Genomic DNA, 15,508 nt, shown 5'->3' on the forward strand with positions numbered 1-15,508 from the left:
CTGGATCAACAGTCCAGCGATCATACCACTGGGCCATTGCCTCCCCAAATCAATGGAGAAATCTTCCCAAAAAGTGGAACATTCCCATTGCTTGGAAAGCTACCTCTGATTGAAGGCTGACTTTGGTGCAGAGATTCAACATTGTGTCCACTTTGTGGGTGTTACATTCGAATGCCTAAGGACGAGTCTTTGATAACTGCAACATTATGCTGCTACCAAAAGGATTGTGAATAAGGCAGCCATCCTTCTGACTCTTTGGTATGGCCTTGACACTCAGCTTCAGAGATTATAGTGCCTTTTACATTATATTCCATTTAAATTCCTCTTTAGTATCTCAGGAGAGATCAGTCCTCCAAGATGTCGGGTCCAAAATATTGCTTAGGAAGTGACAGTGACGGTGGTGACTCTCTGAGGTTTTGACCTTCATGCCAAATTGTCTTTCTTTTTGTGTATTCAAAGGTGCTGATGCTTGCTGAAGTACTGTTTCATGCTGGTGAGTCATTAACCACTCCAGCTGAGCCTTTCATTTTCATTAATTCATGGGATGAAGGCATAGTCAGCTATGCCAGCATTTATTGTACATTAGAGAGACAGTTAAAAATCAAGTCCCTTGCTGTGGGTCTGAAGTTGCTTGTAATTCAGATCAGATAAGGATGGCAGTTTCCTCCCCTCAGGAACACTAGTGAACCAGATGGGTTTTTCCAAAAATCGACAATGGATTCATGGTCAGACATTTAATTCCAGGTTTTTCCTTGAATTCAATTGCCACCGTCTGTGGGATTCAAATACAGTGCCCAGAAAATTAGCCTGGGTCTTTGGATTAACAGTCCAGCGATAATACCACTAGGCAACCGTATTAGGCTGCAGACAAGTTGTGCAGTGACACTGATAAAGCCAGTCCCACCATCACCCACTATCTGGCCACAAACAGATGACAGCAACAGTCATTGGCTAAGAGTAAAAATGCTGTTTGATTTTCTATGGCTTCTCCAGGCTCTCACACCCCTACTGCTGCTGTGTCAGCTGGCATTCATTAATGGAGAAAGGGGGCTGAGTGCTTTTTTTCATTTTAATCATCACCCAAAGATCATAACTAATTATCCTGTGAACAATGAGTTCACATTTCATCTGGACTGTTTAAACATTGGAGTTCAGTTTCATTTCTAAGAGAAATGTTGTCTGCCATCAGTAATCGTAACTTTTGAAGCTGTTGAATTGTTGTAAAACAAGCTGTTTTTATTCAACCATGTGATTATAGGAAGGAAATGTCCATTTCTCAATCAGCCTGGTCTACTCATGACTCCTGTCTGAATAAAACATACGAACTGAGAGCAAAAGTACGTGCTCCACCATTCAATGAGATTGTGGCTAATCTGGTTACAACTTCAATTTTACAATCCTGCATATCCTTGGTCATCTTTCATTCCCATGCTTCCAGCATGTTCTGTTCTGGAGATCAACCTTGAGCGTCCTGGTCAATATTGATCCTCAAACATTGTCAGTAAAACAGATTATCTGGTCATTCCCAGAGTGCTGACCGTGGGAAGTTGCCATGCATAAATTACCTGTTTCACTTTCGATGTCATGACAGTGACTGGCCTTTAAGAGGCACACCAGTGACTCAAAAGGTCTGCAGGATGTCCTGAATTATGAAATACATTGCAAGATTTAAAGTTTGTGAGAAGATTTGTAACTCGGGTTGTGCATGAGGTTGTAGACTTGCTTACTGAGCTGGTGCGTTCGGTTGCAGATGTTTAATCACCCTGCTAGGTAACATCATCTGTCTGCCTCCAGTGAAGCGTTGGAGTTCTGTCCTGCTTGTTATTCATTTGCCTCGGTTTGCTGGAGTGGATGATATCACTTCTGGTTCCATTTTTCTGTGGTTTGTCTGTCGGGTCCAGTTCAGTGCGTCTGTTGTTGGTTGGAATGCCAGGCCTCCAGAAATTCCCTGGCATGTCTCTGTTTGGCTTCTACTATAATGGATGCGCTGCCTCATGTCCTTCTTTGCCCGTGTGTATGGAGACCAGTGAGGAATGGTCGTGTCTCTTGGTGGCTAGTTGGGAGGAGAAGGGGATTCTGAAATAAATAGGAAAACAGGGTGGTGGCTGATAAAAGATGGATAAAGGAGAAGATAGGGTGAGAGGAGACAGACAGATCAAAGAGGCGGGGTTAGAGTCAGTGAGGGTGAATGTAGGTGGGGAGTTAGGGGGTGGCATAGGTCAGTATTTGTGCCGCCCGAAAGACACAGGAACAGCATCTCATATTGCGTTTGGGAACCCTGCAGCCCAAGGGTATCAATGTGGACTTCACAAGCTTCAAAATCTCCCCTCCCCTGACCACATGCCAAAACCAGCCCAGCTAGTCCCCGCCTCCCTAACCATTCCTCCCACCTCAAGCCCCAGCCCATCCCCTACCCACTAACCTCATCCTGCCCTCCCTGACCTGTCCGTCTTCCCTGCACTGACCTATCCACTCCCTAACTCCCCACCTACGTTCAACTTCACTGGCTCTAACCCTGCCTCTTTGACCTGTCTGTCTCCTCTCACCCTATCTTCTCCTTTATCCATCTTCTGTCTGCCTCCCCCATCTCCCTATTTATTTCAGAACCCCCTTCCCCTCTCCCATTTCTGAAGAATGGCCCCGACCCGAATGGCCAAGCTTTCCTGCTCCTCTGATGCTGCTTGGCCTGCTGTGTTCATCCAGCTTCACAACGTGTTATCACAGATTCTCCAGCATCGGCAGTTCCTACTATCTCTGCAACAAAGAAGGATATGAATTCGATCGGGACATCACATCCATAGCAGTAGAAGCCAAGCAGAGACATGCCAGGGAATTTCTGGAGACCCGGCATTCCAACACATTGAACTGGATCCGATATACAAACCACTGAAAAACAGAACTGTAAGCAATGCCCACCACCCAGCAAACCGAGACGTAAAAGTAACAAGTGGGACAGAGCACCAACGCTACACTGGAGGCACACAGACTATATGTCCAGCAGGGTGACAAAATGTTTGTGAGCAAACACACCGGCTCAACGAGCGAGTCTACAGCCACTTTGTAGGATTGCAATTCCTTTCTCTCTCCTTTCCCTAACAGTTCCCTGGTTCAATGCAGCATCTTACAATGAACGAGGACACCACAAAATAAAAGTCTCACACTTGTGTGATGCCTCCTGCATTCTCCTGATGTCCCAAAATACAGCATTGCCAACAAATAATTTCTCAAGTGGTTTCACACCAACAAGCACAGGTAGACAATTTGAACGCAGCAAGGTTCCACAAATAACAATGCGATCGATGGAAGTTAATCTGTTCTTGCGGAGTTGCCTGAACAAACTGCTTTCATAACAGAGACAAATACAATCACAGGGTGGATGTGACTGTTGTTGCGGTTAGTGGTTGAATATCCAATACTTTAGTTTGTGATGCTTTCTTCTGTTTCATTAAAAGCCACATTAATAGATAACACCATCTGTTCTAGAGAAAACAGAATGAGCAATGATGTACCGATGAAGTAAATCCCTTATCATTAGCAACTTGTCAGAAATAAAACGTGGGTTTCCAAATTAGTCAGTAAGTTCAAAGGGGGAAAAAAGGAAGTCTGTTTTCCTTCTAATTTACTGACAATTTTGAAACTAGTCTGCAAAGGCTTTAAAACAAATAAGAATACATTTCAACACAGCATGATCACTTAGCACAGATACTGGGGGCAAATTACAGGGCACCAATCCCATCAAGAGGTCCAGACCATGTGGAGGAGACAAAGAGCTGAAGATACTGGCAGATCAATCACATTGACTGGAAATCACAGACGCAATCTAGGTGTTTAAGCCGCGTAATATTGTTACAGGCAGGTGGTCTCCAGCTTGCGAGCTTGGCCACAGCATGAGGGAGAGTGCAAAGGTCTAAAATGAGATGGAGTGAAGTCTGGCTGCATCCCCACATCCTCATAAACATGGGAGCAGTCTGCTGCAAAGTCATGCCAGCAGTGAGAGTCTACATTGTCATTAATTTCAGATATTGAGATGGGAACACAGGAACAAGAGTAGGCCATTTAGCCTCTTGAGCTATTGCAGCTTTCAGTGAGATCATGGCTGATCTGTAGTTTAATTAATATTTTTATACTTAGTTCCATACCCCATAATACTCTTGCGAAACAAAAAATGTGTCTATCTCAAAACTAAACTCATTAACTGGTCTAGTGTCAACTGCTGTTTCTGGAAGAGAGCGCCAAACATCTGCCAGCCTAATGTGTGCAGAAGTGCTTCCTAACATCTCTCCTGAATAGTCTGGCCCTAATTCTCAGACTATGGCCCCTAGTTCTAGAATGCCAAACCAGTGGGAATAGTTAATCTTTTCTTCCCTGTCTTTTCCTGCTAGTAGCTTAAAGACTTTGATCAGATTACCCTTAACCTTCTAAATTCTAGAGAAAACAGAGTTAATTTGTATAATCCCTCCTCAAAACGTAAACCTTGAAGCCCAGGTACCATTCTTGTAAACCTACATTGCACTCCTTTCAAGGCCAATGTAAGGTTGGAAGGAGATAATGGGAACTGCAGATGCTGGAGAATCCAAGATAACAAAGTGTGGGGTTGGATGAACACAGCAGGCCATGCAGCATCTCAGGAGCACAAAAGCTGACGTTTCGGGGGTCTAGGCCCGAAATGTCAGCTTTTGTGCACCTGAGATGCTGCTTGGCCTGCTGTGTTCATCCAGCTCCACGCTTTGTTATCTAAGGTTGGAAGAAGAGTTGTTTTTATCTCAAACACACCACACTCATTCCAAATACTGTAGACGGTGGCATGGAAATTGACTTGGCATCTCTGATGGCCCTACGATTTCAGCCAGAAAGATCATGTTTTTGCAGCTGCTTCATGCTTATATTGAATGCAGCTTTCAGCCAGAATGCCATGCCTACATTAGTAGTCAGCAAATGAATATTTTGCTTCCCTGTATTATTAACCGTGCATAAGGGATCAAGCAGCTCATATAGGCTGTGTTGCAAAGATATGCAGGAGTTTAAGACATGTCTACAGAGAGCAGTGCCCATATGATGAGGAGAGAATCACATCTACCATTCACTGTTGCATTCAGTTTTGTAAAGGGCTTCTAATCTTGTTTGGCCGTTTCGATGCTGTTTGATGTATGCACCAAGATCTATGATAGTTGTACCTATGCATTTATAGATTCAAATGCTTGATACAAGTGAAAGATAACAGTAAAAGAAATAAAACTTGTTTGCTTAACATGTGATATTGTGGCTAGATCAGTGTTGATCAATGGGTAACAAGTAACAAAAATTTGTCTTTGAACGCTGATAGTCTTCAATAAAGAATCCTTTGTTTAGCTAATTGAACAATAGCCCTTTCTGCATGTGTTAAGGTCCACAATTAACACAAGATATAGAGGGAGGGGAACCAATATTTTAACCTTAAAATTTAGAACTGCCCTGTGCAGGATTGCCCCAAAATAGCAACAAAATCATTTAGAAGGAAAGGATTTGCTTTGAGCTTACCTGTACAGGTGAAAAACTTGGACTCACCCACACTGAGTTCCACTTTGCCCAGAGAAATAGTGACTTGAAGCACAGCTAAAACAAAAAGGAGAAAAGATTAAGTGCAATTTATTTGAATCCCTGAAACTTAATGGAGTCCAGATTGCAGTCTGCCTCGACTATCAATCTTCCTACCATTAGATTCATACAGACATAACCTGAAAGTCAATAACTCAGTTACTTATGACTGGAAGAGAATGGAATGCAAACATATAGCTTCAGTTATTTGAAGGTCCTGAAAATGTCATTTGGCAGTCTAGATACTTGAGTAATATGAGAGTTAGCTGCTTCACAGGTTCTGATATCTGGCAGGATCGTGTTAGTTCTGAGGGTTCTTTGCTGTCAGCTCAGGCCGAAAGCCCCACTGACCACCAGCCAATCAGGTAGTGGTGAGGCCATGGAAACAAGAGCCTGTAACATAAGACTCACCATCCAAAAGCAGCTATCAGAGTCTGGTAGTTCTTGAATTCAGCGATAATAAGATTGAGGTCATGGATGCTGCTGTAAGGGCATGTTCCTGAGGCCAAAGATAATACAGTGAACCACGCCACAGATATGTAATGTGGTGAAAGGTCAAATGTTTTGAGGGGTGGGGGGTCTTTGGGTGAGGACTACAGGATGTTTGACAGTATGAAGAGTGACACCAACAGTACAAGTTCAATTCCTCTACTGGCTAAGGTCACCATGAAGGTCCTGCATTCTCAACCTCACCCTTACTAAGGCAGGGTGACTGACAGGTTAAACCATCACCAATCATCTCTTGCTAATAGTCTTCTCGGACAATGGTAACCTCACCTTTAGTCTTAATGTCTTGAGGCCAAAATAGTGAATGTTTTCAAGAAGGACTTAGCTGCAATTCTTAGGACTAGAGGGATCAAAGGGTGCAGGGAGTAAGCAAGAACAGGGGACTGAGTTGGATGATCAACCAAGATCAGATGGAAGAACATAATAAGCTCCAAAGGCTGGATGGCCTACTTCTGCTCTTATTTCCTATGTTTCTAATTGGGAAAGACCCCAGCACAACCCACCACTCACCCACAATGCCACAAACTACCAGCAGCTGAGTTAATGCCAGATGTAGCAGATGAAACACCAGGTGGTCATTAATTGACCTGGGTACGTGGTTTGGTAAATAGAGAAACATTGCGTTGTGAATGCAAAAATTTGCAAGAAAGTTATAAGATTTCTAACTTTAGTCTTTTTAAAAAATGTGTGGTAAAATAGGGTAATGAAGAGATTTATTATAAGTTCTGCCCAACAATAAGCCCATGTGCCTTCATTATTATGGAATTCAATGATTCAGGTTGTATGCTGTTGAAATGCACGTGCCAGGTTTATATTGCAAACAAAAGACAATAGCTAATGTAAGGTAACAAAGTGTGAAGCTGGATGAACACAGCAGGCCAAGCAGCATCTTAGGAGTACAAAAGCTGATGTTTCGGTCAATAGCTGATGTGCTTCTTTCTAAGGAATTTCTGTCTCAAAGACTTTGAACAGGAACAAAGGGATGGAGATACAGAAGAGAGACATCTAGAATAACAATTGCTGTGGTGTGCAAATGGAAAAGGCTGTTTTCCCTGTCAGCTAACACTGGGGACAGCTTATCCACTGGTTGACGAGAATCAGCACACAGCCATTTTTAGAGATGTCAGAAAATTTGCCTCAGCTGGGTCAGGAGGAGAAATTATCAGAATGACCCTTGCTATTTACTATCAGCGTAAAAATTTTGAGCAAATTAAGTGAAATGATATTTAATGGATGTTCTATGTTGACGCTCATCAAAATGCAGAGAAGTGAATCCTTTGGAACCTGGAAATGACTTTAGATTTTTGCTTGTAGTCTGCAAATCAGTGGAAAGCATCTTGTAAGGTATAGGTACAGTGTGTGGTCCTGTTGTTTTAAAATCATGTTAAAGTCATCCATAAATAATTTCTGCAGTTTAGAAGATTACTTCCTCAATAAGTAATATTCTTTTTTGTTGGTTCTGGTTTGTTTGTTACAGAGATTGGCTTAAAACTTGAAATCATGTGGTGTAATTCCTTTAAGTTAGTCGCTGGGAATTGAAATCTCTGGTACAGGCTTGTTCATTTCTATAGGGATCAGAACAACAGGCATAGAATAGTATGCTTATGAATCAACAAGACAGTTTGTTTACATAGGAGTTTGGAAGGAGAGTAGGGAATTAGCTATGGTCATTTCAGGCCCTACATAGATATAATCACTGACAAGTATTTTGATGCATGGTTAAATTTAATCTAATACAATTTAGATTCAATTAGTGGATCACATCAGTCTATTATAGAATTCCACTTGTATCAATTTAATGTTCCTTACTGTCATGTTGATTAATCAATCCTGGGTCAGTGAGTTATCTAGCACAGAAAAGCCCTTTTGTCCAAACACTCCCCCGCTGCCCCTTTGAATGCGCTGATTTGTCTTACTCCACAAAACCCATCCAATCACATTGATTTTGTTCTTCTGTTTCAAAAACTCAACCAATTTTTTTTATTGAACCTGCTGATATCCCACTTCGAGATAGCACAGTTCGGACCACAACAGAAAACTAGGCCCGAAACGTCAGCCTTCCTGTTCCTCTGATGCTGTTTGGCCTGCTGTGTTCATCCAGCCCTACACCTTGTTATTTAACATTCTAACAATCTCAGCTTTAGTTCTTTTGACAATGAGCTTAAATCTATGGTTTCTGATTGATGCATCTTCATGCCACTGGAATCTGTTTGTCCCTGACAACACCCTTGTTTGGCTTCTGCTTGAAACTTCTCAGGCCTGTGGAAAACATACCCAGCTTCTCCAGTCATTCTGAGAAGGAAAGTGGCTGATACTGCAGTGGGCACTAAACAGTTGCTTGCAACTACAGGATTTTAAACATTTTCCTCAAGCTTTTTATCTTCTACTCATCAGGGCAAATGCAAGAATGACACATTTCAAAACAAATAAAAATCACAAAATATTTGTGCTACTTGAGAAAGTAGTGCTGATTGATTTAGAGAATTACGTTCAATTCCTGTCACAACATTAAAGGAAGGATGTGGAAACTTTGCAGGGGGTGCAGAAAGAGATTTATCAGGATGCTGCCTGGATTAGAGAGTATTAGCTGTGAAGATGGGTTGGACACAGTAGGATTGTTTTCGCTGGAGCAGCAGAGGCTGAGACAAGACCTGGTAGAAATTTATAAAATTATGACAGGCACACATAGAGCTTACGTCTAGAAGCTTTTTCCTGGAGTTGCAATGTTTAATACTAGGATGTATGCACTTAAGGTGAGAGGGAGAAAGTTCAAAGGAGATGTGAGGGGCAAGTTGTTTGCATGGAGTGTGGTAGGTTCCAGCAATGCACTGCCAGGGGTAGTGGTAAAGGCAGATACAATAGGGGTGTATAAGAAACATGTAAGGAAGCACATGAACATGCAGAGAATGGGGAATATAGACCAAGGGTAGGCAGAAGGGATTAGTTTAATTAGGCATAATGGTCAGCACAACACAGTGGGCAGAAAGGCCTGTTCCTGTGCTGCACTGTTCTATGTGCTATGTTCTGTAATTGGTTGTAATTGGTCTACACCTTATTGGCTGAGATGGTGTCATAGTGTGGGCAATGTGCGACATTGATGTGAAGGTGCCAGTGTTGGGCTGGGGTGGACAAGGTCAGAAATCAGACAACACCAGGTTAAGGTCCAACAGGTTTATTAAAAATCACAAGCTCTTGGCAAACTAATTCTTCATCGGGTGAGGTGACTTCACTTGGCGAAGGGCCAACAGCCCAATTGATTTCAAGGTGATTTCAAATAAACCTGTTGGACTATAACCTGGTGTCGTCTGGCTTCTGACAATGTGCAACATTGATTTTCCTTCCAGATAAACCTTTCTGATCAACTGTTTGAAATTTGGGAATTCTTGCATTCATCCTGATAAAGGCAAAATGAAAAGTTTTGGCTCTAGAGCTGAAGTACACAGACTGGTAATGCAGGGTGTATTCCTGGCTTGCCTTGTGTTATCTGAGCTCAGAAAGAGCCCTACAGTGAGGATTATATAGTAAACTCAACATCTGTGCAGGAAAACTTGATGAGACAATGATCAAGATAATAAAATGTGAGGCTGGATGAACGCAGCAGGCCAAGCAGCCTCTCAGGAGCACAAAAGCTGACGTTTCGGGCCTAGACCCTTCATCAGAGAGGGGGATGGGGAGAGGGAACTGGAATAAATAGGGAGAGAGGGGAGGCGGACCGAAGATGGAGAGTAAAGAAGATAGGTGGAGAGAGTATAGGTGGGGAGGTAGGGAGGGGATAGGTCAGTCCAGGGAAGACGGACAGGTCAAGGAGGTGGGATGAGGTTAGTAGGTAGCTGGGGGTGCGGCTTGGGGTGGGAGGAAGGGATGGGTGAGAGGAAGAACCGGTTAGGGAGGCAGAGACAGGTTGGACTGGTTTTGGGATGCAGTGGGTGGGGGGGAAGAGCTGGGCTGGTTGTGTGGTGCAGTGGGGGGAGGGGACGAACTAGGCTGGTTTAGGGATGCAGTAGGGGAAGGGGAGATTTTGAAACTGGTGAAGTCCACATTGATACCATATGGCTGCAGGGTTCCCAGGCGGAATATGAGTTGCTGTTCCTGCAACCTTCGGGTGGCATCATTGTGGCAGTGCAGGAGGCCCATGATGGACATGTCATCTAGAGAATGGGAGGGGGTATACTGCATCCACTGTACCCGGTGTGGCTTCCTCTACATTGGGGAAACCAAGCGGTCCGGCTTCCTCTACATTGGGGAAACCAAGCGGAGGCTTGGGGACCGCTTTGCAGAACACCTCCGCTCAGTTCGCAACAAACAACTGCACCTCCCAGTCGCAAACCATTTCCACTCCCCCTTCCATTCTCTAGATGACATGTCCATCATGGGCCTCCTGCACTGCCACAATGATGCCACCCGAAGGTTGCAGGAACAGCAACTCATATTCCGCCTGGGAACCCTACAGCCATATGGTATCAATGTGGACTTCACCAGTTTCAAAATCTCCCCTTCCCCTACTGCATCCCTAAACCAGCCTAGTTCGTCCCCTCCCCCCACTGCACCACACAACCAGCCCAGCTCTTCCCCCCCACCCACTGCATCCCAAAACCAGTCCAACCTGTCTCTGCCTCCCTAACCGGTTCTTCCTCTCACCCATCCCTTCCTCCCACCCCAAGCCGCACCCCCATCTACCTACTAACCTCATCCCACCTCCTTGACCTGTCCGTCTTCCCTGGACTGACCTATCCCCTCCCTACCTCCCCACCTATACTCTCTCCACCTATCTTCTTAACTCTCCATCTTCGGTCCGCCTCCCCCTCTCTCCCTATTTATTCCAGTTCCCTCTCCCCATCCCCCTCTCTGATGAAGGGTCTAGGCCCGAAACGTCAGCTTTTGTGCTCCTGAGAGGCTGCTTGGCCTGCTGTGTTCATCCAGCCTCACATTTTATTATCTTGGAATTCTCCAGCATCTGCAGTTCCCATTATCTCTGAGACAATGATCAGATTTCTTTCTTGACTGGCTTATTTCAGAAGTGGTTGCATATGGAGATCAGATAGCTACATGATTGGATTTAGTTATTGACCCTTGATGATAAATGAAAACTAATGAATGAAACATGCAACCAATGTTGGCAGGAATCGCGACATATATTGAGACAGCAAGAACTGCCGATGCTGGAGTCAGAGATAACACACTGTGGAGCTGGAGGAAAATAGCAGGCCAGGCAGCATCAGAAGAGTGAGAAAGCTGACTGACAATTTGGTCAGGACTCTTCATCCAGGTCATGAACAGCCATTTTTAACTAATTCTTTTGTATTGTGCCAAAGGTAAAATATTGTGGATGCTGGAAACCTGAAACAAACACAGAGAGCACTGGAGAAACTCAATGGGTCTGACAGCACCTGGATAGAGAAGTACAGAACTAACATTTGACTCCTGAGTTTTGAAAAAGAGACATACCAGACTCAAAATGTTTAACGCTGTTTCATTCTTTGAGATGTTGTCAGATCTGCTGAGTTTCTCCAGCATTCTTTGTGTTTACTCCTTCATATTGACCCTGCCCACAATTAGTTTCTCAAGATCCAATGGGGTAATGATAGAAATTGTTTTGTCCCAACATTATTTCTGGTATCAATAGACATTCCAATTGAAATTCTCATGTTCTTCATAACATGTGGACATCACAGGCAAAATGAACATTTAATGCTCATCCCTAATTGATCTTGAATTGTTTGGCTTGTTAGGTCATTTCAATGGACAAGTTAAGATTTAGCCACACTGCTGCAGTTCTGCAGTCTAGTGTAGGTCCACATGGCAGACTTTCTTCCCTAAAGTGTGTAGGTGAATGAGATGAGTCTTTACAACAATCATTCCGTGGTCATCATTAATGAAATTAACTTTTATTTCTGGATTCATTCACAGAAATTATGGGGTGTGAAACCCATTTGCTAAGAATGTTAACCTGACCCTTTGACTTCCTAGTCTAGTAACATAGTCAGTATGCTGCCATCACTGCATACATCATTGAGTTGGAAAGGGTTAGGTACAAGGTCCATTCCAGAGATTTGAACATATGGTCTTAAACTATATGACATTGCATAACCAATGGAGCGCTGCATAATTGGAGGTGTCATTCATTGGTTGTGATATGACACTGAGGCCCAATCTACTCTCTCGGGTGTGTGGAACAGCCTCCATTGCACTGTATCAATGATGAAGCTGTCCCCTGCCTTCTTGATGATAGTTATCCATCAGCAAACATCCACGTTTAAGCTATTACCATTTTTGCAATTTCCTTGTGCATAAATGCTCAGTTTTCCTGACTGGAATTATTCTTCAAAAGGATTTTGGAAAGCTCTCAGTTTTTGAAAGATGTTATGCTTCAATACAAGTCTTTGTTTCTTTAGTGAAAGATGGGTGAGGTACAGACTTTGACTCTACTCTAGCCTTCCTGGGGGCTTGAAGCCCTGCAGAATATGGGCTCCTTCATGCAAAGAGGCACATTATACATGATGGAGACTGTGCTTTTATAAGACAACACAATAGTGGCCTAGGAAAAGGATGGTGAAAAAGACTGAACTATATTCACTGAGGACTATTGCTTCTTAACGGGGTTAAACCTGCAGGTTCCCACAGGCTGTGCTCCTCAACATTACCATGAAAGGACAGGCTGCAAACTCCATCGGACTGTGACTGATGCTAGCTTGTGAAAAGCCATCCATTCTTGAAGATACTACCCATGGTGACAATTTCTGAGACAGTAGAGTGCAGCATGCAAATTGCCTTTCACCGTTGCTACAATCATTACCTCAGCAGCACAGGAAGCAATGCAGGACAGATCATGCATTATTCTAGCTGATATTATTCATACATGGAACACAAAAGTGTTCTGCAAAATCCTTTAAAGTGCCTGAAGCCATGTTGATGGAAAATTCTGACAGCTCATTACAACTGTCCAAGTGGCCAACTACCGAGACAAGATGCATTACCCTGTTAAATATTGGCCCGACTAATGAAACACTTTGAAACATTGCATTTCTAAATATTACAGGGCTAAGGAGAGAGTAGAGGGGTATGTCAGATTTATTTTATGTGAAGACAGTGGAACACAGGACTGTGCGATGGAGACGTTAATGCCAAAGGAGACAGAATGATTGAGAGAGGAGTAGCTTAAATGTCATGAAACATTAATGTCCTCCACCACTGGTGTACTGTGGCCACAGTGACTAATGCCCACAATCCACCAAGCACTATCTGAACAGATGACCTATTGAAGGACAAGGGCATCAGGAATATGGGATCACTCCCTGCTGCAGTTTACCTCAAGTGACACACAGTATCCTCACTCAGGCATATAATGTTGTTTCTTCATCGTCGCTGGGACACAATTATGAAGTTCTCTAACTTATGCCACATGGACGAGGGCGTGTTGAGAAGCCAGTCCTTCACAACCTTTTCAATGTCAACTCAGGATAAACAAGAATAAAAGCAAAATACAGCAAAATGTTGCAAATCTGAAACACACACTGAGAATGCTGGGGAAACTCAATGCACCTGGCAGCATCGGTGGAGCAAGAAATGTGACAACGTTTCAAGCCTGATATAACTTATCCTCAAAATTGCTTTGAAGCAGAAGTGTTCAGAAGAAGTCTCATACCGGGGTTGAACAATAAATGCTGACAAAACGGAATCAAACCATTTGATCAAAGCCAGAGTTATTGAGAAAGGATAGCTCAAGTTAGTGTTGTATTTCATTTCGGGAGTCCAAGCCAAGTGCCAACATACACTTTTACATGTTCATTGTTATCTGATGCTATGGATATGATAGTATACTTTCCAGCACTCCTTCCAGCGTATGGCTGGCTAGCGGTCTCTACCACAATTTCTGCTAGGCATTATCCTGTGGAGGTGTGATTTGCTGGTTGATGTTCAGCCTGTTTGGCTGCGCTAATAATGCATTGACCATCAGGTACTGATTGGGTTGGACTTAAAACCCAGAGACAAGGATAATTACACATTAACCACAAGGGCCTTCTTGAAAGAAGTATGCAAAGCTAATTCTGGTGACAACACAATATGTACCTTGTGTGGTAGCCATAAAGTCTGATGCTGTAACAAATCGAAATTTAAAAAATGAGGCAAACATCAAACTGTAGTAGTATTGATGCCATTTGAAATATTGAATTTGTTATTCATTCAAAAGCCATGGGAATCTCCAGGCTCCAGACACTTTAAAAGTTTTCCAGAACACTTTAGTGTTCCATGTATGAATAACATCAGCTGGAATAATGCATGATCTGTCCTGCATTGCTTCCTGTGTTGCTGAGGTAATGATTGTAGCAACGGTGAAAGGCAGTTTGCATTCTGCACTCTACTGTCTCAGAAATTGTCACTATGGATAGTATCTTCAAGAATGGATGGCTTTTTACAAGCTAGCATCAGCCACAGTCCGATAGAACAAGCCAATTATTTATAAAACATAGAACATTACTGCACAGTACTGGCCCTTCAGCCCTCGATGTTGTGCCGACCTGTCATACCGATCTGAAGCCCATCTAACCTACACTATTCCATGTACATCCATATGCTTATCCAATGATGACTTAAATGTACTTAAAGTTGGCGAATCTACTACCGTTGAAGGCAAAGCATTCCATTCCCTTACTACTCTCTTAGTAAAGAAACTACCTCTGACATCTGTCCTATATCTTTCACCCCTCAATTTAAAGCTATGCCCCCTCGTGCCCGCCGTCACCATCCTAGGAAAAGGGCTCTCCCTATCCACCCTATCTAACCCTCTGATTATTTTATATGTCTCAATTAAGTCATCTCTCAACCTTCTTCTCTCTAATGAAAACAGCCTCAAGTCCCTCAGCCTTTCCTCACAAGGCCTTCCCTCCATACCAGGCAACATCCTAGTAAATATCCTCTGCACCCTTTCCAAAGCTTCCACGTCCTTCTTCTAATGCGGTGACCAGAACTGTATGCAATACTCCAAGTATGGCCGCACCAGAGTTTTGTACAGCTGCAGCATAACCTCTTGGTTCCGGAACTCGATCCCTCTATTAATAAAAGCTAAAACACTGTATGCATTCTTAATAACCCTGTCAACCTGGGTGGCAACTTTCAAGGATCTGTGTACATGGACACCGAGATCTCTCTGCTCATCTACACTACTAAGAATCTTACCATTAGCCCTGTACTTTGCCTTCCGGTTACTCCTACCAAAGTGCATCACCTCACACTTGTCTGCATTAAACTCCATTTGCCACCTCTCAGCCGAGCTCTGCAGCTTATCGGTGTCTCTCTGCAACCTACAGCATCCTTCGTCACTATTCACAACTCCACCAACCTTGGTGTCGTCTGCAAATTTACTAACCCATCCTTCTACGCCCTCATCCAGGTTGTTTATAAAAATGACAAACAGCAGTGGACCCAACAC

The 15,508-nt window shown here is 43.3% G+C and overlaps 1 protein-coding gene across 3 annotated transcripts in view; it reads right to left on the reverse strand.

Moving 5' to 3' along the window:
- LOC125457009 (neural cell adhesion molecule 2-like) overlaps positions 1–15,508 on the reverse strand; it is a 1,449,549-nt gene that overhangs the window by 489,893 nt on the left and 944,148 nt on the right. For all 3 annotated transcript variants that reach the window (XM_048540683.2, XM_059650141.1, XM_048540684.2), the window contains one exon: positions 5,518–5,592. In XM_048540683.2, the coding sequence (XP_048396640.2) occupies positions 5,518–5,592 (75 nt within the window). The remainder of the gene's footprint in view (positions 1–5,517; positions 5,593–15,508) is intronic.

This window comes from Stegostoma tigrinum, chromosome 12, assembly GCF_030684315.1.
Source record: "Stegostoma tigrinum isolate sSteTig4 chromosome 12, sSteTig4.hap1, whole genome shotgun sequence".
NCBI classification, from domain to species: domain Eukaryota; kingdom Metazoa; phylum Chordata; class Chondrichthyes; order Orectolobiformes; family Stegostomatidae; genus Stegostoma; species Stegostoma tigrinum.